Here is a 27029-nt window from a genome sequence, read left to right as displayed (position 1 = left end):
TACAGATGCTTTCTCCTGGACAATTTAGATGCTTACAAACATTCCATGATGTCACAGCAGCTCAGTCCACAACTCAAGGGCACCTGCAGGCAACAAGCCCTGTTTCACCCACCCACACAGTAGTCCCTTGTTTCCTTTTCAAGATACAGATTCATTCTTGGAAGAATATTTGTGATCCAAGGATAAAGAACTACAGTACTTGAAAATCTAAGAATATTAGCAGTGTAAGCCCAACAATTGAGAGTGTAACAATGTGAATTCATCCGAGCAAACTGTAAAATGTCCTCCAAATTTCAGAGTTATCTTACTCCCAGGTAAGTTTAGTGGAGATGCCAGACATTAACGTGGCTGATTTATAGAAAGACAGAAGCTGCTTTTCTGGTCAGTATCTGATTTATAAAAAATTTATTTTTCAAATCATACACAACTGGAGCTTTGCATTGAAGAGACTGACAGACTCCTCCCCTTAAATACCAATATGAGTTAAGACAAAATTGCCTCAGGCACTAGATCAGAAACAAAATCTGTGGTCTCCCTTCTGCAGTTTTATTTAGTGGAATTACCAATATTTCATCTGCATGTGAATACATATTATTGCCCCCCTCCCCACATCACGTCCATCCTCCCCACCCCCCTGCATCTATACACCCACCAACATCATACTATAGGGTTATTAACAATGGCATCACGTTGCTCAAAAGAAGTGATAATTTTAATACAATTTTTCTTCAACAGGCTGAATTAGTGCATTATATCCAAAATGTAAATAGGAAAAAAAATATTAATGCAGAGTTGGTATACCCAAAGCCCAATGCAAACTTAGGTGGGTGCAAGGCTAGTTGGTATATGTGATTAAAGAGATACTGATTGGTTATATATTGAAAACAAGAATACAAAATACAGAAGAAAATCAGATCCCTGCCCCCCCCCCCCCCCGCAACCCCTGGCAATACTCATAATTGTGATTTGGTCAAAACAAGGCTTAAAGGCCAGAAGTTCTTCCTCAATCTAGCATTACTGCTACCATTTCATTTAGTGGTTACCTGTGTGTTTCGTTACAGTACTTGCTTTTTATAAAAGCAAGTCTATACCGTATCTAAACCAGGCTCTCCTGGCCAAGGAACCCTGGGAGTTGTCGTTCTGCCAGCATACAACTCTCAGTGCCTTCCCCAGCCTACGGCAACCACATTTTCTTTAGGGTTAAGCCCTACCGGTGGAAGTGGCTTAGAATCACCAAGCAGGTGTTCCAAAAGTCACTTCTGGTTGAAGTAAGGCAGGTCTTCCTTCCAAGCGGCTGCGAGCAAATACGAGGCTGTAAGAACCCTTCAGAAAAAGAAAAGGAAAAGGAAAAGCAGAGATAGGAGAGGCCAAAGCTCTGGAAATGCACATCACCTACCCATTAAGAGTGGTCAAAGAGGTGTGCCATAGTTCCTTTGTGTGTTTTTGCTCTCTTTTTTTTTTAAAAAAAAAAGGTGACTAAGACTTTTTTAAAAAAGATGAATTCATCATTTGTACAGAAGAAGGGGGCAGGTGGTTCTTGCTCCCTCCATTCTGCAACCAGAGGGAAAGAGAGGGGAGGAGACACAGCAGCAAAAAAGGGGGGGATTGGGAAGAGGTGGGAAGAAGAGGGATCCTGGCAGCTGTTCTTCCGTAAGTGCGATTGGTTCAGGCGCATTCCAGTTGGGGCCGCCCAGAGGGGCAGGCAGTGTGGCCCCTTCAGTTGCAACACGGCCCCTTGCTGGGTTGGCTACTCTCCTGGAGGTCGACACCTCGGTTCCTGCCTGCTGTTCCCGTTGGGCACTGCGGTTCGTTTTTGGGGAGCTTCTTGGCTGAGGGGGGGAAAAGGAAGAGGCACATCCAAGTGAACTGGTTTGTAAGATTCACCCTGTGGCAGGAGCAGGGGATTAAGATCATGTCTGTCCCAGCTCCTGGAAGCTAGCAACCTCTCAATTTCCTGCTGCTTTCAAAGGGGTGACTGGTACCGCAATATTCAGCTGGTCAGTCAAGATGGGTATATTCAGCTTCTCTGTCTCTAGACTCTCGTGCCTTTCTACTCCACACACCCCTTGCCCCCAGCTGCCTTGCTTTAACCACTGCCTCCTGCCCACCCCTCTGGCCTTTCTACCCTACTTCTTTCTCACGCCTCTCCCCCCCATTTCTTAGCACACTACCTACTCTGTAGGCCCTTATTTCAGCTCCCCTCCCTTGGGACCTCATTCCACCTGATCTTCCAGAACCTGTATTCCTCCTACCCAACACTTTTGGCAACAGAGAGTCAACGTTCTGTAGTGGTTAGAATGCCAGACTAGGACCTGAGAGGCCAAATACCACCTTGGACATAAAGCTCACGGAGTGACCTTGGGCCAGTCACTGCCTCTCAGCCTAACCTACCTCACAGGCTTGTTGTGAGGATTAAATGACCGGGGGTGGGGGAAGAATCATGCACACCACCTTGAGCTCCTTGGAGAAAAAGGTTGCATAGAAACCGAATGAATGAATGAATCCCCACATGGCCTTTCCTGTTCCTAGGCCTGCAAGTTTCCTCAAGTCTGAACTGGCCAATTCTGCAGCGAACTGCACCCCACGCTGTTCAGGAACCCAAGATTGTGGGGTGTGTGTGTGTCTATTTATTTAACATCACTTTGTCCCCAATTTATGGCAGTGTGGAGGGTGACTCGCCACCCTGCGTCTCCCCACCACTTTACTAACCTATCGCCATGAAGGTCTCGTTCACATTCATTGCCGTCTTTGCGGATGTCTCCATAAACAGCAAGCTGTTGTCATCTGCATAGGACTGGGCTTCCTGCAAGGGAATGTGTCGAGCCAAATCAGAATCTGTGCAGAGACATGTACTCAGCCAACCTTTAGGCAGCCTGATCTGGTGCTTCCTAGAACCACAACTCAGTAACGGAAAGCAAGGGACATGTCAGAAGTGCTACCCTTTATATAAACACTGCCTTCAACCTCTGTTCACCAAACGCCTATAAACAGAGAGCTGGTAAAGAGAAGACAGCTAAACTCATTGGTGAATGGGTAGCCACCACAGCTGCATAGCAATCTCCAGGCTTTCCAGTTCAGTTCAATACTGCTGTCAGCGCCCTGCACCCTCACTTAGTTCTGGCCACCACATTGCGTTTTGCTCCCAGGATGGGAAAGATGACATGGATTCCAAACTATTGCAGACAAGAGGCTCGTGGAAGACTGCTCAGCGTGAGAAAAGAGCTATGATTGGAGCAGGCCTGGCAAGGGGCGTCATGTTCGTTGGGTGTCCCAGCTGTGCTTGAAAAACAGAATTCGCTAATGGAGGAATGATGACAGCCTTGGCCACTGCCAGCATCATCCCGGGGGGTGGCACAGTGGAGACACTCCAGTCTCCCAGGACGGCATGACTCAATGGTAACTGAACCTGGCATGACAGCTGTGGGGCAGCCACTGATGCCTCCAAGAAGCGAGTGCCTCCCCACCGCCACACACACGCTTAAGATCTACTCATGAGGCCCTTTCTCCAGAACTCCATAATACAGTGGTACCTCGGGTTAAGAACTTAATTGGTTCTGGAGGTCCGTTCTTAACCTGAAACTGTTCTTAACCTGAAGCACCACTTTAGCTAATGGGGCCTCCCACTGCGGCGCGATTTCTGTTCTCATCCTGAAGCAAAGTTCTTAACCCGAGGTACTATTTCTGGGTTAGTGGAGTCTGTAACCTGAAGCGTCTGTAACCTGAAGCATCTGTAACCAGAGGTACCACTGTATTGGAAAACTATTACTCTCTACCAGGATCTTTTCTGTCGGTGCCCCAATACTTCTGGATTCCCCTTCCAAAGGAGATTATAACAACCTCCTCTCTGCTTTATGCAGTCAAGTAAAACCTGGCTATTTCAGTTGGTCTTTGAGAATTAACTACTACTCTGCCCTGTTTTATATCGATGATAGCACTGTCTTCAGTTCACATTGTGGTTTTTCCAATTGTTGCCTCTACTGTAACACACTATGGAACTCGACTGAATGACTGTCTAATATGATACCATCTGCCCTGTGGGAAGAACATATGATGCTGGTTCTTGTTTGAGTGGGGCTGGTTGTTTTGGGGGGTATCTGTTGTGTTTTACAAGCATCATTAGCCACTTTAGCGAAAAAACAGGATGTTAACCTACTAAACAAACAAGTATTTTTAAAAATAATAATGCATAGTAGCATGTTACCGTACAAGATACTTGACAATTCCCAGAATTTTGCTCACACTCTCATGATCACTTAGCATTTATAGCACATTCCTAAGACTTTCAAAGCTATACAGTGTAGTTGTACAGATTACCAAGCAACTGTAAGATAGTTCAGCAGCTGCTATATATATTGTAAAGTTGTATGCCTGCCTATCTGTCTGTTCTCTATAGGTTTTGGCCACCTCTCAAGGTATCAGCATGGGGGTTCATGAGGTGTGAGTTCCGCCATTTTGAATCAAGATGGTGGACAGAAATGTGACTTTGGCATGACTTTGCCCCCCTCAAGTTGGTTCTGGGGCAGGTCACGTCGAATCCCTGGGTTGGTGTGTGTGTGTACGTGCAGCCCTGAAATTCACTAATCAAACTATCAATTTAAAAATCATAATATTTATTGGTTTCTTTAAATTCCCATGCCGTGCCAAGCACTTCCCACTAGTTACTTATATATTGGATGAGCTGGAGAGGAAAGCGGTTTGCCTAGCCATGTTAGCAAGTTCATGACAGCAGCTTCCTGCAGTCACAGGACGACTACAAGGAGGTTTACTTCCCAAGGCAATGAATGCCACTCACCTGGAAATCAACAGCTCGCTTGCTGGCCAAGTCAGCCTTGTTCCCTGCCAGGGAAATGACTATGTTAGAGCTGGCTTGCCGCTGCAGTTCCTTCACCCAGTTCTTGGCTCGTACAAAGGTGTCCTACAAGAAGGAAACAGGCAAGGAAAGAGGGAAGTCAGCTCAGCAGTCAGTTCAGTCCAAGAAGAATACCAGTTCTTTCTAACTGGAATGCCAACACACTCTTCCTAACAAGCAGAACAACATGTTCACTGACCTGTCACTTCCATCTTAGTTTTGCACATCCAAGGCTGGGCAAAGATCGACAGCGGCGGAGGAAAAATGGCTAACAAAAATGACATTTTTATAACATTCAGAGTTATGGGTGCTGCTGGATTTTACATGTAAATGAGTGCATTGGACAGGTTTATGCTTAACAAACATTGCATGGGGACATTAAACTGCTGTATTAAGACCAGACTTCAAAATTCCTCAACATCCAATTTAAATACCAAGATTTTAAGATTTGGCTAAGGTTCAGGAACTCACAGAATTGTGTGTTTTGGGGCTATCGTCACATGCCTTAGTATATGGAAATGAAATGAAATTGACACAAGAACAGTAAGCACGGAAGTGTTCCAACAGAAGGCAGTAGTTGAGTCTGTTGTACTACTAAAGGCTGCAGATGAATGCTTTTAGCTTCCCAATTTCCCAACATGCTACTTTTCCAGATGCAGAGATTATTATTTTTTATGGAAGAATGTTGCATCATGGAGACGATGCCATCCAAAGTGGTGAAGCCCAGACAATATATTTACAACCTCACTTACTAGACCCAACAGTAAATTCCAATTGCAACTAAGGTCTAAAGAGCCCAGCCTGTTTTCATACCACCAAGGAAAACCAAGCATTTTTAGTCTTAAAGCAAGCCCAAGGGGCTTGGTTTTCCTTGAAAGTTATACCCTGGGCGATAAAGCATTCGTCAAATGGATTCCTACACGTCCAGGAATTCAGGCATTCAAGATTATCGGAACAAGAGAAGAGGCCCTCTTGGGTCTAAGCTGACAAGACAAAGTCAAAAATCCTCACCATGTTGGTGATGTCATAGACAACAATGGCCGCTTGGGCACCCCGGTAATACATGGGTGCCAGACTGTGGTAGCGCTCCTGCCCAGCTGTATCCCAAATCTCAAACTTGACCGTTGTGTCATCTAGGCAAATGGTCTGTGTGAGGAAAGCCGCTGGAAAAGAAACATTAGCTCAGAGTTACAGGAAGGTGCAACAAAAACTTGGATTGAACTCTGCACATGTTCTGATACATTTCCTAGATATCGTTGTTTTACTTGCACATTCAAGGACAAGTTTTACTTGTAATTTTGGAGATGATTAATTTTTGCTATGATCGGTATTATGCTTTTGTCTCTTTATTGTTAAACGTCACTATCATATCTGTGGATTGTTTAACTTTATTGTATACTTGGAGATATTGTTGTTTATGGCTATTTAATTTAAATTCTGTTGTATTTTTTATAATTATAGAAAACTTTTATTACCCCAACTTTCCTCCAAAGAGCTCAAGGTAGTGTAAATAGTTCTCTCCATCTCCCCCCCCCATTTTATCATCATGATAACCCTGTGAGATGGGTTAGGCTTAAGAGTGAGCGACTAGCCACAGGCCACTTGGCGGGCATCATGGTTGAGTGGGGATTTGAACTCAGGTCCTAGTCTGACATGCTAACCCATGGGTAAGCAAACTAAGGCCCGGGGACCGGATCCGACTCAATCGCCTTCTAAATCCGGCCCATAGACAGTCTGGGAATCAGCATGTTTTTAGATGAGTAGAATGTTTTCTCTTATTTAAAATGCACCTCTGGGTTATTTGTGGGGCATTGTTGTAGTCCAAACCAAACATCTGAAGGGCCACAGATTAGCCCTGCTGCAAGTGATTAAGATACTATGGGACTTGGCTGCAAAAAGAGCAATGTTAGCCATTTGAAGGCAGAGGGGGGGGGGTTGTTAAATAGAAGCCCTCCTTTTGTGCAGAGCTTGGACAGAGGATCAGTTCACACATCCCTTTGGCTTTTGTGCAGGAGTTAAGCTTTGGGCTGATATGATCTGCACCAAGGGATGCATGCCAAGATCAAACAGGAAGGGCACAGGACAACTGCCCTCTTCTTCTAGATGCCAGGTTCAGAACCCAAAATGCTTTCTGGAAGAACTGCAAAGCTTTCTGTTTTCGGAATGGCATTTGACAGCTGGGGTAAAGCCAAGTGTGGGTTACCTAGCAGAGAATTTTGTTTTGGCACCTGCATACTCCTGTTTGTTCTTACCATCCCAAGCCTGCAAAACAGGCAAAGCAGAATACAGTGGTACCTCGGGTTAAGTACTTAATTCGTTCTGAAGGTCCGTACTTAACCTGAAACACCACTTTAGCTACCGGAGCACGATTTCTGTTCTCATCCTGAAGCAAACTTCTTAACCTGAAGCACTATTTCTGGGTTAGCAGAGTCTGTAACCTGAAGCGTATGTAACCCGAGATACCACTGTATGAACTAAAGAACGTTAAGGTGAACCAGGCCTTCTATCTGTATGCAAGTAGGCTCCACCTGTCCATACCTTTTGCAGCATGAAGTGGAGTGGGTCTATAAAGCACACAAGGCAGAGGTCAGGTCAGTCCACACTGAGTCCTATGCCCCACAGCACATATACAACATGTACCTGGCAGGCTGCGGGCAAACCAGCTCCTAAGCAGCCACTGCTCTATTCAGATTCTGTAGTCTGATGAAACCAAATAGGACTTGACATCACTGACTCCAACCAAGCCAGAAGTCCCCACTTTGCAAAAATTGCACCAGAACTGCCAAGGTCGATCTTGACAGAGGGGCATTGTAAGAGGTGAAGCAAGAACTTCAGGCATCAGGCTGGCTAATCTGCTCAGGGCAGAGAAGACGCTTCTTCCAAACTGACATTTTTGCAAGGATAGACAAATGCGCAGCCTTCTCTTCCTTTTGCCATTTCGTCTGCAAGTTTCAGCCAGAAGTGGCATCGTGGCTCTAAAAAAAAGTCTAGAAGGAACTGTTGAAACAGATTAACCCCCGTTGCCCCCTACAGACAACTACATCCTTCTGCCAAGTTGCCTCTGTTTGAAAATATTGCTGGGTAGGAGAACACTGTCAGAAGAGCAGTGAGAATTAGCAATGGCAGACGAGCTTCTTTAACGACAGCTTGCTCTCTGCTGCCAACTTCCTCCGGTAGTTTAAACCAGGCTTTTAGTGTTGCAGCCCCACCTCTCTGGAACGAATTACCAGCTGAAACCAGACAAGCAGCTAATGAAAACATTTTTGTTTAGGAAGGCTTTCCTTGTCATTTATGGAAGATTAATTATACATCTGATTAAATCGTATTGTTGTTTCAGAGTATAAATGGTTTTATTGTTTTAGAGCTCGCCGAACTGATTTTATTAGTCTTGGAGCTTGCGCTTTATTCCGTTTTGTACCATGTAGGTCTATAAATCTGTTTAGTTTATAAATCTGTAATAGTTTACAGCTGTAAGTGACTGTTGAGATATGTAGGGAATACATAATGTCCTACGTGGGAAAAACAGGGCTGACCAACAGGCCTGGCTAGTGCCTGTTTGAAATGGAATGGGCGCCTTATTAGGCCCAGTGAGAATTCTTTGCACCATATCGGTGTGGAAAGAGCTCCCTAATCACAAAAAGTTTGCAAGCTGGGGTGGGGGTGGGGGAATCCTGCAAAGGCCCAAGGCTCTTCTGTAACTTAACCCACAGCTAGAGTTCACCAATACTCACCTCCAATTGTGCTCTCCTGGTACTCATGGAACTGTCCTTTCACGAAGCGCAAGACCAGGCTGGACTTCCCAACAGCTGACTCGCCCAGAAGAACCAATTTGAACTGACAGATCTTGTTCCCGGCTGCTGGCCCATTTGGCCGTGCAGCTCCACCGCGCCCTGCCATGGCCTGTTCCAAGGGCACAGGCTCCGATGAGAAGGAGGTGGGACTGTTGGCGAGGAACACAAATCTCCAACTGAAAGAAAGAGACATTTCAGTGATGTGAAACTGGCTTTTGAGCTAGCACAGAGGTGGGGAAACCCGTGGCCCTCCAGGTATTCTTGAACTCCACATCCTGTCAGTCCCAGCTGGCACAGGTGCCCTGCCCCTGATCCAGCAGCTCAAATGTGGAACTGGAAGCTTCATTCCTGCCACAAGCTCTCCTGGGTGGTTTCAGGTGAGCTGCTCCCCTGTTGTTCCAATGTACAGAGCATCTTACCTGAAGCGCCTTCTTAGTCCTTCTAATAAGTGCATGCACTGTATTGTTCACCACTGTTTTACCATTACAACAGCATTAGTCTGCAGCATTAAAACTTTTAACGTGATCAGCTGGGTTGAGGGATGTTCCAGCCCAGTGGATAAAATATCAAGCCCAGTGGATAAAATATTAGGACGTCTCGATCTCACATCTAAGGAAGCCACACTATCCACCACCAGGGCCAGGGCTTTTTCAGTGATGGCTCTGACCTGGTGGAATGCTCTGTCCCACAAGACTAGGGCCCTGCAGGACTTGATCTCCTTCCGCAGGGCCTGTAAGACAGAGCTATTCTGCCTGGCCTTCAATTTGAATTAGCCTAATCCTCTATTCCCTTTCCTCTTCTATGAAGAAAACCTTTCTGGGACCCCACATTTAAATCCTTCTCTGGTCTCCTTGCTGGCCCTAGTAGGACCAACTTGGCCAGTTAGCCCTGGTGATCATTTGATGTCTACTGACTGGGGTCCCACCCAATGACCCCTGAATTTTTGAATTTTATTGATATTGATGCTGCATTTTATGTTGTATTTTATCCTGATTTATGCTGTTTTTAAGTCGCATTTTAATCAGTGTTTTATATTTGCTGTTAGCCACCCTGAGCCCGGTTTTTAAACCGGGACGTGTGGGATATAAAGAAAAATATTATTATTATTACTACTACTACTACTATTATCTTCCATAACTCACTGGGTGGCCTTAGGAAAAGTTTATTCTTCGTGTCCACCGGCAGGGGCACAATACTGATCCAATTTGCGGGGCTGTAGTAAGGATTATAACAAGGTAGCTCTACGTTGAATAGATGTGTAATATGTATGTGACTAACTGTATGAGCATGTAGCTCAGCTATATACAGTGGTAACTTGGGTTAAGAACTTAATTTGTTCTGGAGTTCTGTTCTTAACCTGAAACTGTTCTTAACCTGAAGCACCACTTTAGCTAATGGGGCCTCCCACTGCCGCCACCACGCTGCCTAATTTCTGTTCTCATCCTGAAGCTAAGTTCTTAACCCGAGGTACTATTTCTGGGTTAGCAGAGTTGTAACCTGAAGCGTCTGTAACCTGAGGTACCACTGTACTACATTTAGGCATCAAGGCTCAGTATGCCCACAGCAAAAGAGACTGTGCACCTCATCTTACTTTTTTACTTAGGTAAAAAGTTACATTAGCTTTCCACACTACACTTCTCTGTGCCTCAAACTTTCTTTCTTTTTAAACATAATTTTTATTAAGCACTTTCTTTGGTTACAAAAGTAGGTGTGCCATCTCTTTTTTCAGGTCGTAGTGTCTTTTTTACAGAGCAGTGACACTGGATGTGAGACATTAAGTATTGAAGGCAGTATAAGGTTGTTGGAGGAGAAAGTGGGAGAGGAGGTGGGGTGGTTAAACTTATATTCTTTTAGTGTATGCGTGGAGCTTTTGCATCAGCGTCACTTGGGTATGTTCTTTTTTTATTCATTTTTTGTTTTTCTGAGGCAGTGAGAGAGGTTGGGGGTGTGTACAGGGCATGGTTGGTTGTCTTTAGTTGACCGCAGTGAGAATTCTTTGCTTGGATTGTGGGGGGCAGGGATTGGCGACACCTCAAACTTTCTCTGCCTAAGGATGCTAAATATTCAAACCAGCTGACCTTTAGACAAGGCACTCAGCATTTTACAATTTATACTGAGCAGTAACTCAAAAGTGAAAGAAATGAGTGACTGTTAATCAGTAGTCCCTGATATATCTGGGAACAACCAACCCGACATTTATCGAGTTAAGCTACTGAAGCTAAATACTTCTTTTAGCTGCTACACGTTTAAAGCAATAAGATGGGTCTGTCAGGTTACTTCGTGTACTGACTGCACACACTCTTATTTAGTGTTTGCCTGTGGCGCGTGTGTGTTTTTACTAAATACTGCACAGGCTAACCCTGAATAAATATAAACAGAAATTGTTATTGGCAACTTCTTAGGTCACAACCAACAGCACAACAACCAGACCTTCCTCAGCCTGGATATGGATTGTGAGAAACCATTTAGCATTTTACAGACATACAAGAGTCTTCTTAAGGCACTGAGGTCTGGTGGATATGATCTAACTTCCATATGAATCACATATGTACTCCACTTCATTTTGCCCTAAACCTTTGCCAGAGAAAAGCCTCTGGTGCCTTGCTATAATACTAGCACAGGGCCCACCAATATGATGTTCATGGAAGGAGGGCTTGTGAATTAAAAGAATCTCATGGGGATGCATGACCCCAACGTTGCATCCGAAATAGGAAACTTCTCCTGTGATCCTTGACCATCAACCATGCTAGCTGGGGCTGATGGGAATTGGAGTCCAATGGTTTCCCCTTCCCTCCCCTACAAAATCCCTATCGGTGACGGTCTGGCGACCTGCAGCAGAGGTGGAGCACAGGTTTTACTTTGAGAAAGCCAAATGTAGCATCTGCTCTGCATTCAGAAGGCCGCTGGCATCTCCAGCTAGGGCTGGGAAGGCTTCCCTATCTGAAACCCCAAAGACCTACTACCGGTTAGCATAGACAATACTGACCAAAGATATAAAGCAGTTTCGTGTGTTTCATCACTATGTCAGTGTCCCTAAACACAGCACTTTATTTCCATGAAAGTGAATGCCCACCATTCACTTACACGAGAGAAGAATTGCACTCACGCTCCAGTATTAAGAATTAAGCATGCTCCCATCTGCATAGTTTGCTTCTTGGCATGCTGGAGTGTAACAGAATGCTGGGAGCTAGCTACCCCAACCATCTGGCTACAAAGAAGGGTAGACCTTTAAAGAGACATATTCATATATTCAGGGAAACGGTCAAAGCAATTCCACTATACATCACTTTCCTGAACTGTGGCACAACTAAAATTTAACAAGGATTTAGAGCATAGGGGAGAAAGATATTGCTGAACTACAACTTCCATCCTCTGTGGCCATTGGCCATACTGGCTGGGGCGATGGGAGCTGTAGTTCTGTAACATCTGGAGGGCCAAATGTTCTCAACGCCCGATATAGAAGGGCAGGCGCAGGAAAGAGGAAGGGTGCCTTAAGTTTGGGGACAGCAAACATAACTTTTACAAGTAAGTCTTTTTACATTCAAGCAATGCAGAATGTTCAGGCAACATTGTTCCTGCATACAGGCTTAAGAGAATCTGCAATAGAGAGGCAAGGGGTAGGGGTGGGGCAGGGTTGCAGTGATGACCGGAGATTGAGATAAAATGGTGGGAGTGGGGAGAAGCCAAATGGCAAAAGGTGGGGCAAGAAAGATAATAGGGAAATTGTTACACAAAGGAGGGGCCTGTTCCCTTTAGTAACAATAATACGAACTTTCATTCACATATAATGCACCAGCATTTTTACAGGCTTCAAGAGGCAGACCAGTGTTATGATCCTTATATGTACTGCCAAACACCAAATGGACTCATCTAAGAGTCAAAATTTGAGTCACAGTCCACTTTCTTAATCACTACACAAACTTTGGAGAAGTCTTTTAAAGAATGTCAATCCATGCAATATAACGGTAGTAAGAAAAGGGATTTGCCGTAATAAAACTACTGGTTATTATCATGTTGGTTTTGTCTGATGAGGAAAGTACTGTATCCGTTAAGTCCAGACGACATACAAAGTTCCCAAATTATTGACTCCCAAGATGGCTCCCTGAAAAAAGGCCCATAACCAAGTCATTTTTATTACAATCCTTCAGGCTGATTGTTTTAAATGCAGCCTTTATTTGCAGCAACTATGATCACAGATAGAATATGTAAACTCATAGTCCAAAGCATATCAGGATACAGTAGAACAGAAAGGGTCTGAGAACCCCCTCTGCTAGAATCCACACCCTAGGTTAGAATATCATAGCTTTAGGGATAGGATATCTTATACAGGAAATGTCACACCTGTTGAACTTCTACCCGACAAAGCTTATAAACGTGCACTCATCCCCTTAAGAGGAAATTAACTGGCAACTCCAGTTAGGAGCGCACCAGTAAAGAGCTCCTCTGTCCAAACGCACACATTCAGTGTTTTTCGTGAACACCCAATCCTCTGGGAGCTTTGCATACGAATTGTGACTACTCCCGGCTCTTAGACTGCAAGCCTCACAGGCTCGCAAGGAGAACTGTTTCTGCTTATGGCGTTTCTACAAAGCGCCGTGCAGGGCGGAGCAAACAACAACCCTGCTGGGTCGGCCAGAGCGGTCCTCCTAGTCCAGCATCCTGTTTCCAAGAGCGGCGCACGGCATGCCTCCAGGAAGCCCGCAGGCGGGGCTCGAAGACAACAGGTGCTCGAGAGAGGTGCACTGCCCCTGGCCATGGAGGCTCCATCCTTGCTCGACACGGCCGAGGCAGCCCCGCTATGGCCAGCAACGCCCATCTGCGAGGGAGGCAAAGCCGCAGGGCTCCTTCTCCGCAGGCAGGACAGCTTGCGCTCCCCTAAGCCCAGCCCAGGCCGGCCTCTTCCGAACCCGACCCCCATCACTCACCCGCTCCCGCCTGCGGGACCGCCGCCGCCGCCACCAGTCCTCCCGCTGCTCGGTATCCCCCTTTACCCACCACTCCAAAAATCTCAAACGGCGCCACTTCCGCCCTCGGCTCCTTTCCAGCTTCTTCCGCTTCCGCTAAAGGCTCCTCCTGACAGCGGGGGCGGGTTTTTTTGCCTTTCTACTTCCTCTCTCCTTGTGACAGGCTGCTCCTTCCACCAATCGAGAGGGAAAAGAACCAAAAAAATAGCAGCGGCAGCAGCAGCCCCGCCTTCTATCCCGCCGTAACTGCGTTTCAGGGCACAGGGAGGGAGGATAAACGGGTGGGGTGATATCTTCCAAAGGGGCTTTTCTCTTTCCGTGTTTCTCTCCGTTAGTTACCTCGGGGTTTATTTGTTGCTTTATATATGTATTTTATAACATTTATACGCCGCTCGATTGTTTAAAGAACAAGAAAAAAAGCTACGTCAAAGCGGTTTGCGAAAGATAAAAACAGTAAAGTCCATTTAAAAACACAAGCCTATTTTTAAACATACAAAAGTTAACAGGCTGAAACGGATTTTTAAAAATCACCTCGACTTCCCAAGGGGTTAGTGATAGAGCCAGAAATTCAGCAGTAGTAACAATAGCTAAAGTCTCTGAGGGTCATGCATTGAAGGAGTAAACTTGTACAGGAGCGGGCTGCAAAGGCCATCCTTAAGACATTCTCACACACGTTTTCAGATTCTTTGAAGACGTCACTTTTAATTTCACGCAAACATACCCTGGTGTTGGTTTTTGTTATTTTACTTGGGTAAATTGTTTCTATCATTAATCAAAATGTTATTTTCTTTAAAAATTCCGTCTCCCTTAGTGCAAACTTGCTCCCCTAGGAGGCAGTGATGGATGCCTATTCGGGTGGCTTTTAAAAAAGGATTGGACAAATTCGTGGAGGAGAGGGCTATTGGTGGCTTTCTAGCCATGATGGCTATGCTTCTGCCCTCCACAGCGGAAGACAGGGATGCTTCTGAATACCAGTTGCTGGAAACAATGGGAGAGGAGAGGGCAATTGAGAAGTTCTGTTTCCTGGTTTCCCACAGGCATCTGGTTGACCACTGTGAGAACAGGATGCTGGACTAGACGGGCCATGGGCCTCATCCAGCTGGGATACTCTTTTGTTCTTATCTGTGTGCTGAGTTCCCACAGCACAGGGCACAACTAATCCCTTCCGTTTGTATGTTGCAAGTGCCTGGAAAGCCTATCGTGGGTTCTTTCCTATTCAAATGGAAGCAGAAAGTGACAGTGCTATGCATGTCTCCCTTTCTTCCCAGGCTGGTGAGTACTTTCAGTGCATTCCTTTCTTACATACACAAATGAACCATCATTTTCAGGACAACCCTCGCTCTTTAAACTAGACTGCTGTTCTCAGGTGTGGAGGATGCTGTCTGCTGGCCATACCCACACCATACATAGAAAGCACATGGCTTCCCTCAAAGAATCCTGGGAACTCCAGTTTGTTCAGGGATCTGGGAATTGTAGCTTTGTGAGAGGTAACCTACATTTTCCAGGGTTCTGCGGTGGGGAACGCATGTGCTTTTAACTATATGGTGTGGAAGTGACCGAGTTAAGCGTCAGCTATCACACTGTGTGTGTGTGTGTGTGTGTGTGTGTGTGTAGTGGTTAAGAGCGGTAGTCTCGTAATCTGGGGAACCGGGTTTGCGTCTCCGCTCCTCCACATGCAGCTGCTGGGTGACCTTGGGCCAGTCACACTTCTTTGAAGTCTCTCAGCCCCACTCACCTCACAGAGTGTTTGTTGTGGGGGAGGAAGGGAAAGGAGAATGTTAGCCGCTTTGAGACTTCTTAAAGGGAGTGAAAGGCGGGATATCAAATCCAAACTCTTCTTCTTCTACTGCTCAACTTCTGTACAACTCAACAGAGCGTCATCTAGTCCTTTTGCCTCAGCAGTGATATGACTTGTGCTTGCCCTGTTACTAATATACTGCCAATGAAGCAGGTTATCAAAAAATAGATTAATGGGGGAGGGCAGTGCTCACTTGGGTTTACATCACCCACGAAAAAGGATTATTAGTAAGCGTTTACAGAGCCCTCATGGGTGCTAGGTTGTAACCGACCAGTAGAGGACGCCTCAGGCCAAGGAAAAGCACAGGCAAACACATTTCCCTCTCTATTATATCCAAACTAGGAGGTGCTGAGGCTTTAGCCAGCTTGCCCTACCTTCTGATCTAGAAGCTCTCTCCCCCCCTCCGCCCCTTTCCAAGGATATAGTGACTACCTGCTGGGAGGTGAAAGGTCCATTGCACATAATCAGAGGCATGATTTCCTCTTGATTTAAAAAAATAAACAAAAGCATACAGACACACAAGGAGAGTAAATATTATAAATTAATGCAAGAAAATTAACTTATGTGTATGGTACAACCTATTTCATATAGTTTTTGTTCTTTTACAGTTGTTGTTTTTAAAAAAGATGTAAATATAACTTTGGACCTTTCTCTCTTTTCTAAGGAAAGAAGGAGATGGTTTTTGCAAACAAACAAACAAACAAATGTGTGTTTACATCCAGCTTATCATCCCTTTGGAAAACTGCTGGTGGGTTGGGTCATAGCAAGCTGTTGTCGTCACCTAACTGCGCAGAGTCCATTCTCCGGGGTAGGTGATGAAATGCCCCTTCAGGTCTTATTAGGAAATAAAGCAGGGCAGCGTTGTCAAGGTGGAGGCAGCTGTGCTGTTGGTTGCTAGGAGACATGGGCCCTATCATGACAACAGGACCGAATCCCAGGGAAGAGGTAATGAAGGGGCCTGGCATGAGGGACATGGGGAAGGAAGGCTGCAGTGGGACATTTGCCCTGCCACCCTACCCTCACTTCCGACCCAGTCTCTATGCAACGCAGTAGTGACCACCAAAGCTGTGGCAACAGTTGCCGTAGCAACAAACCTGCAATCCAAGATGCTCAGCTAGGCAGGGTTACAATGGTACCTACTCAAACAAGGAAGAAAGAGGGATGATTGCAGAGATGTTGGGAGTTTCTGATTAGCAGATGCTGCTAGTTCCTCCTTCAAAATAGTTGAAGCCAGGATTTATATCTTGTGATATCCCTGTGTGATGTCATATATAAACCCTCAGAACTGAGACAAAATCAGCTAAGAGTCTGCCATGCACAAGAGTCTGCAAAAGAACAGCCTGCCACCCTTCAGATCATCAGTCTGCAGGTCAGAGAGGTGGAATCTCTTTTCAGTGTCCTGGAAAAGAAGTGACTCTGTGCATATGCAGAATACACCATCTTCAGTGAGAGCACACACGCTTACTGAAAAGCGGACAGAGGGTTATTTCCTTTGCTAGGAAATGATCACAGAAAACTTACTCCCTGACATCTAGGATTTAGCAGGCAGGACATCACATGCGCACTGTCACCGTCATCTCCCATGTTAGAACATTTGCAATGACCAGTTATGTATTCCAAAGCACATTTCAGTTCCTCTTTCTGAAAATCAGCACCCAGTTTCATACTGCCAGCTAGCTGGAGGTCTTAGCACAGCACATAAGGCTTCATGTGAAGGCATTTTGGGTTGGTTCACAGAAATGGAGGCCAGACTAATTTACTGGTCCAGAGCAGGCCAGGCCTTCCATTCTATGTAACATAGCAGTTGACATTTGCTCCATAGAACAACAGTGATGTGAAGACTTTTCTGAGGATGGCAATTGGTTTAAACATGCTGAACTCAAAGGGCAAACCCACTTGGAAATGAGTCCTATTGGAATCCAGGGGCTTATCTTCCAGATAAATGCAAGTTTAATTGAGATACTGCAGCAGAACAGATTGTTTTGAGGAACTGAGAAGAGATTGGGTGGAACAATGTGGAGGTTTTGTGTAGCTATGTCCTTGAAGTTTTGTTCTGAAGAATACCACATCAGACCCTCCAAGTGTCCTTATTTTCCAGGGATAGTTCCAAATTTACAGAAGCTGCCCTGATTTGATTTCTGATTTGATCCCAGAATGTCCTGCTTTTCCTTAGGATGTCCCTATTTTCATCGGAGAAATGTTGGAGGGTATGGAGTTATGCAACCCCCAAGCCAAAGAGATAAGTAACTACACAACCTTTAGAAGACCTCTGAAGGCAGCCCTGTATAGGGAAGTTTTTAAATGTTTAATGTTTTTATATATATTGGAAGCTGCCCAGAGTGGCTGGGGCAACCCAGTCAGATGGGTGGGGTATAAATAATAAAATTTATTATTATTGAATAGGATGCCCCTATTTTCATCAGAGAAATGTTGGAGGGTGTGCCACGTGCACTTACCTGGGAGTAAGTCCCACTGGGCCTAATGGGGCTTACTTCTGAGAAGAGTCTGCAAGAGTGGGATTCCGCAAGAGGAGGGAGAAGATGGCACCGTTATCTTTTATTGTTTGTAAGCCACTTTGAGACCTACAGTGTGAAAAGCGGTTATGATTTTTAAATAAATACATCCAGACTTTCAGCTTTGTGATGCTAGAGAGAGAGGGACTTTCAGTTTGTTGACACCACTCTGTTGGGCTTCTATTGATTTGTGTGCCAGAGGTGTTTTTTAAAATTGATTCCCTGTTTTGCTAATGTAAAGAAAGACTTCCTCAGCTTCCACCCGCTGCTTCCCTGTGGCACAATCCCAAGCAGTTCAAGAGTGTGTATTTGTGTGAGTGAGTGAATGAAGAATCCAGTTGGCCAGTGCCAATTGAGGGTGGGGAGCTTTTTCATGCCAAACCTTGGCTCATACATCAATGTACATCACTTCTTCTCTATATCAGACTGGCAGCTGACTGGGTGAACCAATACTGCTGCAAAGCATTATGGGGTGAGGCTGAAGCACTATTCACTTCTCCACCCCCTACACAAAATTATCATTTACAAGAGAATGAATTTTGCAGCAGGAGCCTGTCCTACTCAAGCAAGCTCTGTGTGCAGTTAAGAATCCTGGAGGATCAGGGTTTTTACCTTGTACTGAAGGCCTTCAAGGATTTCATAAAAATTAGCCTGTCACATTGTTAAGCTTTTGCTATTTGGCTGTACCTTGAAGCACTTAGTAGAAATACCGGTACTTAACATATACGGTATTTCCTGAGCGTTCAGAACATGCATTCTATTGTTGCAATCCTTGCAATAGCCTTAAGAGGTCACCAACATGCTGCCCATGGACACCCACAGAGGCTTTCCCAAATGCCATAGGCCTCCATTCTTCCAACCGTCCACAAGCTGAAATAAGGTTTGAAAGAAGTATTCTTGTGGCTGATAGAATAGGCTGTGCTTGATCGTGGTGTATATGTGGTGTCCACCAGTTTCTCCAGTTTGCAAATGTGCCCAAGGGCCCCCAAATATTGGGGACCTATGCTTAAGGAAGATCAGTTTTATCAATCCCATGTTGCAGATTAGGGAGAGGGTGCTAAGCATGAGCTGGAGCATGGCCGTCTTCACCCAGGGGTGTGGGGCACCTGGGTGCAGAATTATGGGGGGTGCCAGGCGTCCGTTGCTGAAGCCGCCTAAGCTCTTAACTATCTACCTTAGGGATGTCCAACCAGTTCACCAGGATGCATCTGCCCCCCCCCCCCCGTGGTGTCTCCCATTTTCACATGATCACAAAAAAGGAAGACGTAGGTTATTGCTACTCCCTCCTTAAAAGCTCAATAACTTGCCCCCTAAAAAAAGCTCAACAATTTTGACCTGCCCCCCAGCAGCACATATCCTAAAGACGGCCCTGCTGAAGACCATCTAGAGAGTTCAGAGTAGGCAGAAGGTAAGGATTAAACCACAACCTTCCTGACTCATAGCTCTCTTGGAGACTAGATTGCATCACTTCTGATAGTTTAAGTCAGCCTATCAATTTTTTTAAAAGGTGGTTTTTATTGTGTTTTTATTATTGTTTTTTTTAAAAAATGATTGGTTGCATTGAGTTAATTCATGGTAATTTGCGTCAAGCGCTTCTGAAAAGTAAGCAGTGATGAATTATAATCAACCATTGGGACACAATTGAACAAAAATTAGTCTCAACAGAGCCCTGTTGCAAGCAGTTGAATGGGATGGGATATCAGTCTGATCCAATGTGTGTGCTGTCATAGCACATGCATGCAGACTGAGGCTATAGGTCATCTCTCACCCAGGTTGCGTTTCATGTTGCATTTGCATGCTGTGCTACACATCAGAGGGTGTCTTCACCCGATGCACATTATCTGTTTGGTTTCCCACCACCACCAAACCCCTCTTCTAACTCCTGTTCATGCGCTGTCATCCGCACAAGTGCAATGGCTGTTTCAAGTGTACACACCTCAGCTTAACAGTCAGATGAATCTGGCTTAAGTTGCCCTTTCGGATCAAAGGCCGTCTGTGAAAAAACACAGCAGGACTGATCCACGCTTATAACTCTTCCCAGCCACAGTCCCTGCATGCTTTAAAGTTCTGTATTGGAGTATCCTTTTTTGTAGGCACTGATTGAGCTTTGACACCTTTGAGCTTAGAAATAAATAACCAGGTTTTGCAGCCGGAAATGGTTCAAGCTTTCAGGATATATAAGCCTCCAGGGAGGACAAGAAAGAGATTGGTTAATTAGAGAAAGTCAGTCAATCTACGTTCTTTAGATTGGAAAAAAAGAGGACAAATGCTGCAGCTTTTACCCAGAGGTCTCTCTCCTCTTTTTTTTTTTAGATTACCCCCACCCCCAGCCATCAGGAACAGCTAGAACAGAGTAGAAAAACAAATTATTTAATTTGTCAGACATTTCACGGAAGGATAACATATCCCCCTCCTGCACCCCTTTTCACCATAAATAGTAAAAGAAATAAAACAATAATTTAGTAGAGGGGGGTTGGCCCTGCGGCAGGATTGAAAAGCAATCAGTGATCAGAGAAAAGGCTGTGTACACACTGTAGTTTGTTAAGGATTGCTAGGAATTGTAACTCTGAGAGGGATAAGCTTGGAGGGGGAATTCTCGGAGGGGGAAAATGTGCTTCCAGTGTGCATTAAAAGTACAGTGTGTACACTGATTCTGAAGGTTTTAGGGGGAGGAAAGAAAAAAGTAAAGATGAAATAAATTTGAAGAAAAATTCCCTAATCGTTTGCTCCTAACATGCTCCAGCTTGAAGAAATATGCACATATATTCTCCTCCAGAAAGAACTCTGTCATGGGGTGTCTGCTACAAATAATGGAATCTGAGCCTCATTAAATGTGGCAGAGTGGGAGATGGGCAGAGCCAACCTGTAGGATAACTACTAATGGAAATTCTCCTGTGCAAGCTTAACTGAAACAGGATTATAGGAAGCTGCCTTATCCCAAATCAGACCATTAGTCCAGTATTGTCTACACTGGCCGGCAGCAGGTCTCCAGGAGCCTTTCCTGGACCTACCTGGAGATGCCAGAAATTGAAGCGGGGACCTTTTGCATTCAAGCAAGTGCTCTGCCACCAAGCTAGGGTGTTATTCAGAACTATTGCTCTTGCACAGCTCCCATTCATTTCAATGAGGCTTGCACATATGAACTTCCTGATAGATTGTGCTCATATTAACTCACAGGAGGAAAGGTACCCGCCTACTTTCCCTCTGTAGCACCAAAATTTGAATCAGCCTTGTGCATCTGCATATTTAATGTTATGAGTTTGCAGGTGCCAGACTCCTCTGCGTTCCTAGATCCAGTAAGTGTTAGAATTTAATCAAAGCTTGGAAAGCTAAACTGGGTGCCAGAGTCATTCTAACCCTTGGACCAGCAAGTGTTAAAATATAAGCCAGGCTAGTTTCCTGTGATCAGGTAATCATTGCCTGGGTGATGGGTCATTAAGAGTTATGACACCACAGTCTCTGCTGTGCCTCATTCCCAAAAGGAAACATGAACTCTGGGTGAGCACCTAGAATCACTGGAATCTCGCACTGCTTGGAGATTAAGGTGGTGTGCAACAATATATTGCAACATGCCATTTGATGCTGTTAGATTTAGACAGACTTCCCCAGCCTGCTGCCTTCCAGATGTTTTGGACTACAATTCCCATCATCCCATGCTGACAGGGGCCAAACCTGCGGACCCTGTTGGAGTCCAACAACACTAACTCCCATCAGCCCCAGATAGCACAGCCAGTGCTTGGGGATGATGGGAGTTATAGTCCAGCCACATCTTCCCCATCCCTGGTTCATAGCTTCAAAGGAAGCTGGACTTGAAGCCACGATTTGAAGCTGGTTTGATATACTGGCTTGCTTCAAAGCCATTGGCCAGAATTTCTAAGTTTGCACGTAGCCGGAAGCTATGGATTAAGTGCTGAATCATAATGTGTTCAGCTTCTTGGGACAATGCAAAGCACGGTATGCAAACACAGCCACTGCCTTCAAAATGCACCAGCAAGATTCACGATTCAACTGCCTGTGTTTTTTTCTTTTAAAAATGCCTTTTAAAAACAACGTCGAAAACCCAAATGTTCGCTTAAATCTGGAATCCAAAATTTCGCTTCATTTCGGCTCTCATGGGAACAGTTGCCTCCCGCATGGAAAAATTTTAAAAAATATATCTACTGGTTACAAAAGAAAAAAATAAACAACCAACAAGCCAAATCTTGGGGCCCAGCTTGCTTGGCTTCTCTGCAGAGTCCTGAGCCCTCAGCAACCATCAGGAAGAAGGTTAGGTGACAGGAGGCTACTTGGCATCAGTGAAAGGTCTCTGAGCTTGACCGGAAGTGGAAGCGTGCTGGTGGCGGGCAGCCCTGCCCCGAACAAGTGGAGAAAGAGTTCCTTGGGGAGAGAGAGCTAAGGGGGCACGGCGTGGGTGAACTCGACCGGGAAGAAGTCCCCTTGGCTGCCTGGCCACAGTAGTGGCTTCCGTGTCCCGTGTCCGCCCATAGGGAGTGGTATTGGTATGTGGGGCTCGTGGGGCCACAGGAAGTGGAACCCCTCTGCTCCCCGGGTCCCAAGTGCTCTATGCACGAGGCAGAAGAAGGCAGGGAGTTGGTGAAGGCTGAAAAGTCTGCGCTCGAGGAGGCCGGGAGGCCGAGGGGCGGCATGCTCTGGGACGAAGGCAGCCTGCTGGTGGGAGGCGGGGAAGGCGAGGTCTGGCCACAGTTGTGAGGGCAGCTCGCGGCAGGGGCGTAGGAAGGCTGGATGGCAAGCTGACTCTGAAGGAGGCTCATCAGATGCTGCAGCTCTCGACTGAGTTGGGAGACTTCCCGGTTCAGGTTGTTGATCTGGGGAAACCAGAAAAAGAATCAATACCTAGCATTTATATAGAGCACGTTGAGAGTGTCATGCCTGCTTATTTATTTGATTTATATCCCACCTTTCCTCCAAGTCATCATACATCATCCTCATTTTATCCCTACACAAGCGCTGTGAGGCAACTTAAACTGAGAGAAAGTGACTGGCCCAAGGTCACCCAGTGAGCTTTATGGCTAAGTGGTTATTTGAACCCTGGTCTCGCCAGGTCCTAGTCCTGCACACTAACCACTACATCCTCATGACGAGCATGTATGCACTGTGTGATAATGTGCATCAATGCAGGCAGCTTTCTGAGGTGGTCCACACACACAGCGACATCATCCCCATGCTGCCCCTGTCCCACACTATTTGTTAACCTGAAGTTCATTCTGCTGCAATGACTATAATCCATTTGGTGCTGAGAATGCCCTCTACAAGGGCCTGATCCCTCCATGTGTCCACACAGAAAGACACGGCTACTGGCTGTGGGCCTCTTATTTCTGATCTGATCTGTTTCAGCGTCTTTGAGGCTTTTATGTAGCAGCTGGGAAAAGGGGAGGAGCCAGGACATTGGGGCGGGGAGTGTGTGTGTGTGTGTGTGTGTAAAAAGCTCTGCCTGAGATGGGCTCCTATGAAGAATGAGGAGCAGAACACACAGGCAACTTGTTTTGTGGGGTGAGGGTGGGGGGAGAGAGAGAAGAAGAAAGAGAAGGCTGGCTTTGTTGCTATGAAATTGTCACCAACCCGGTGCTAATTTTAAACCCTGACACCCTGAGTCAGAAACGCCAACACCACGGATGCACAGAAAAATCAACCCCCTCATCCCTTTCCTTCCCCCATGGGTGGGGGGTGGGGGCAGGAATAAATGCAGTCGAGCCAAACAAACAAACTAAACTAAACTAACCTGGTATTTGCAGCTAGTGGTGATCTGCAGCTATGCATCTCCCCACCCCACTTAGTTTTCAGGGTGAAAGAGACATCTGCAAACATCACCTCCTGATCTAGAGTTTCCCCTAGTCCTTGATGTATGAGGGCATGCTGTGCTTACTTGGTGGCAAAGCAGATGCACTTTGCCCATGCTCAGAGGCATTTTAAACGTGACTTTGTATTTTCTAGGGCACAGCCCCGGCAGGGAAAACTGATGCCAGGACTGCGCCCTAGTGACTCACAAATCAAATCAAATAAAGCCCTGCTGCTTCCTACCTCTTGATTCAGCCTTCGGATGTTCTGCTTTACCTCATCAGCTTCTGCAGTTGACACAGGGTTGGCTTGCTCTGTCCCTGCAAGGAAAGTCAAGGGGTAGGAGGGGGAGATGAGAGGGTTAGAGGAAATACTTGCAGCAGTTTGCCTTCTGCCCAATCCTCTGACACTGTGCTTGTATGAGCAAGGGGTCATCACATTGGAGCAAACCCCTAAAAAGGGAGGGTGACCTTTGGTAGCCCAAGGGTGGTGGGTGGGGCCAGAGGCAAAACTGGGCAGAGTAATGAATATAAATGTTCGCTTTTTGAAACAGGCTAGTTTCTCCACAGCCTCCTCTCTATCCAGGCAGGCAAGAGGCATTATCCAAGGACACATTCCAGCTGGGCAAAAATATTCAAGGAGGGTGTAAAGCAAGGCCACTGAGGAGTGAGGGCCACACAGAGAGGTACTGAGGGCCACATCAGACCCCTGGAACTGAGGTTCCCCACTGTCGCCCTAAAACCTGAACTGTGCATATTCCGTTCTAAAATAGTAATTTTTAAATAATGATGCTTTAGTACTGCTAGAACAAAGGACTACTTCTCACCAAAGTGGTAAGTCTGCATTTGGACTATACCATGTCAGATATAGATTTCGGGCATGCATGGGGTATTACATATTACAATGTGGGCAGAAGCCATTCATAAAGAAGTGGATGTTGCGGAGAAGGCTCCTGGCCTATCCCTTTCCCCTGCTATACAGTTTCTTGCCTGCAGAGGGACCTGTGGGAGCAAAGAAGCCCCATTCAGCCATGTGAGTCACCACCTGCAGTCAAAAGTGGTATAGTCCAAACCTAGCTTTATCACTTCGGGGAGGGGGGAATCCAGCCTAATTCTGCCCCGAGAAAAGCTGACTGCTGCAACCTATATCAATTGCATAAGTTTATTTATTAAAATTCATTTTACTTCCTCTAAACACAAGATTGGGGTCAAGATCTAGCCATATAGAAATGAAGCCCCCACAGAAGCAGTTAGCTCAGCAGCAGCTAACATGGGGCCTTCCAGATGTCATTGAACTACAGCTCCCATCATCCTCAGGCACCATGGTCCACAATTGGGGATGACGGGAGTTGGAGTCCAATAACAACCGGAGAGTATCATGTGGGCTTCCCCTTCCCCTGGCTCTTTTTACCCTCCCCACTTTAGCCTGTTAGGAAATCCAGCCACCAAACTGGAGGGGCCTTAGACCCAGCCATTCTGCAACATCTCATGGTTCCCAACTCATTCTCTGAGTGAGCTGTCGCATGTTAACTATTATAAGACAAATACGATCATGGCGGGTCAACTGAAGAGATGGCCAGTCTTAACTTGATGGCTCACTAATGAGCCTTGATGCTCAACAGAGGGCTGAATCTGCTTGCTCAATAGTGTGCGAGGCATTTCTTTAATGAGCATTGAATGGTTGACGGCTAAGTGGCTTCTTGCTCTCTAAGGCAGGTGGAAGGACCCATCTCCTCCGTTGCTATCGCTACCTGACACTGGAGGCTCCTGCGCCGAGCTCTGCGTGGGCTGATCCACATTGAAACTAAAGGTTTGTGTCTCTGATGCGCCACCGTCATCTTCAATTCCATCCACAACTCTAGGGAGGTGGGAGACAGATTAGTTTATGCGGCAGGGTGCAGTCAAAAAGTGGTAAGACAGGGTCAAGCAGTGATGATTGAATATCGAATTTAGAACCTCCATATTCAGGGGCAGTCTATCCTTCTGAGGAAATGGAGCACTGGATGGAAAACAGACCCCCCACTGTCAGGGGCCGGATGGATGAGGAGGAGTGGTGGGTGCCTGACTCCCAAGAACTCTGCAGGGAGGGCTCTGAAGATGACACCTTAGAACCTGGAGCCTGGTGGTGGGACACTGAGGAACAGTCAGCAGAAAGGATAAGCTGGGAGCTGATAGAAGCAGGAGACTTGAGAGATCAAGGGGGGGGGGGGTCAGGAGAAGGAGGGCCTTCCAGGACAGGGTTAGAAGCTGAGAGCCGCAGCATGCATGCAGACAGTCCCAGTCCTGCTGACTCTTCGCCCACTCTGACTCCCTGCTTGAGGAGTGCCAGACAGACCCACAGGAGGAGCCCACCCCCTGCTTGGGAGTGATCCAGAGTGAGAGGCTAGAGCGGAGGGGCATGGCTAGAGCTTAGTTTCAGTAAAGCCTTCGTTGAGTTGAGATGAACCGAAGGACATTGCTGTGTTGTTTTTCTGTTAATAAAAAGCTAATCACATTCCATGCCTTCTGTGTGTGCGCCTGCCCTGTGGATGTCCTGGCTTGTTGACAGCCACCCTACACCCCAGTGCTAGGAAGTTCTCCAACCTAAATCTAAGTTAAATGGAAAGAAGCTACAGAAAACCACTGCTTCCCTCTTGAACGTATCCTATTCATTTTATTGAGGCTTTCGCAGGAGAACTTCCCAGCGGATCATACCCCATGAGCCAAATCTGTTTGTCTGCTGTGGCCGTTCAGGAACGCAATGAGGACCCTTACCTGGGGCTGAGGTCTGGGGTTCCGTAGTTCATGAGGGAGGGAATGAGGAGCTTGCCAGGTTTCCGGCCATTGCTGCCCTCATCGGAGAGCTGCACCTCCCGGCGACACTGCGGAGAGGGGCTACGGCCTCGGTTGCAGTGGGCTGGGGAGCGACAATTTCGCCGCAGGGCGGAAAACTGGCGCAGGTCATCTCCTAGCAGGCTGCTGAAGGAGCCGCGCCTCACGGGGCTGTTGAGGTTGGGCAAGAGGAGTTTGCGGCGGGTGATGGTGGCTGGCGAGGGCTGGAAGAAGTCCTCAGAGTCTTCGCCATATTCCTGGATGGAGGGCAGGGGCTTCTCGGGGGCAGCACCACTTTCAAGGTGAGGCTAAACAAGAGGGAAGGAAGGAAGAAGATTCAGAAGATGGAAAGGCAGCTTTCTTATAGGTGAGGCTTAAATCACATTTAATAAACTTAGATGTGTGACCATCTGATCATTGTTTAGGCGGAGAGTATCAATCTGTCATGCAAATAAGCATTTCAAACTAGTTCATATCTGCACCGCAAGCCAGGGTGAAATGCTCTTAG

At 46.2% G+C, this 27029-nt stretch overlaps 2 protein-coding genes across 4 annotated transcripts in view; both read right to left on the bottom strand.

Moving 5' to 3' along the window:
• Positions 1-374: 374 nt before the first annotated feature.
• RAB5C (RAB5C, member RAS oncogene family) lies at positions 375-13742 on the bottom strand. Of its 2 annotated transcripts, none has more exons than XM_083470311.1 (6): positions 13636-13742; positions 8581-8816; positions 5861-6012; positions 4793-4915; positions 2710-2803; positions 375-1829 (listed from the first exon to the last, which is right to left on the bottom strand). In XM_083470311.1, the coding sequence occupies exons 2-6, from the start codon at positions 8744-8746 to the stop codon at positions 1717-1719; spliced, it is 648 nt and encodes a 215-aa protein (XP_083326437.1). In that variant the 5' UTR covers positions 8747-8816; positions 13636-13742; the 3' UTR covers positions 375-1716. The 2 variants fall into 2 exon arrangements, with proteins under 2 accessions (XP_083326437.1, XP_083326436.1); XM_083470310.1 differs by having other exon boundaries at positions 13566-13724.
• A 6524-nt stretch (positions 13743-20266) lies between these two features.
• The window catches only part of KCNH4 (potassium voltage-gated channel subfamily H member 4), a 50707-nt gene continuing 43944 nt past the window's right edge, over positions 20267-27029 (bottom strand). For both annotated transcript variants that reach the window (XM_083469530.1, XM_083469531.1), the window contains exons 13-16: positions 26465-26829; positions 25462-25568; positions 23955-24031; positions 20267-22741 (exon numbers count right to left, since the gene is read on the bottom strand). In XM_083469530.1, coding sequence (XP_083325656.1) covers positions 22208-22741; positions 23955-24031; positions 25462-25568; positions 26465-26829 — 1083 coding nt within the window. In that variant the 3' untranslated portion in view covers positions 20267-22207. The remainder of the gene's footprint in view (positions 22742-23954; positions 24032-25461; positions 25569-26464; positions 26830-27029) is intronic.

Source organism: Podarcis liolepis (assembly GCF_965112155.1).
Source record: "Podarcis liolepis genome assembly, chromosome: 13".
Classification (NCBI taxonomy): domain Eukaryota; kingdom Metazoa; phylum Chordata; class Lepidosauria; order Squamata; family Lacertidae; genus Podarcis; species Podarcis liolepis.
This window is presented reverse-complemented; position numbering and strand designations above follow the sequence as displayed.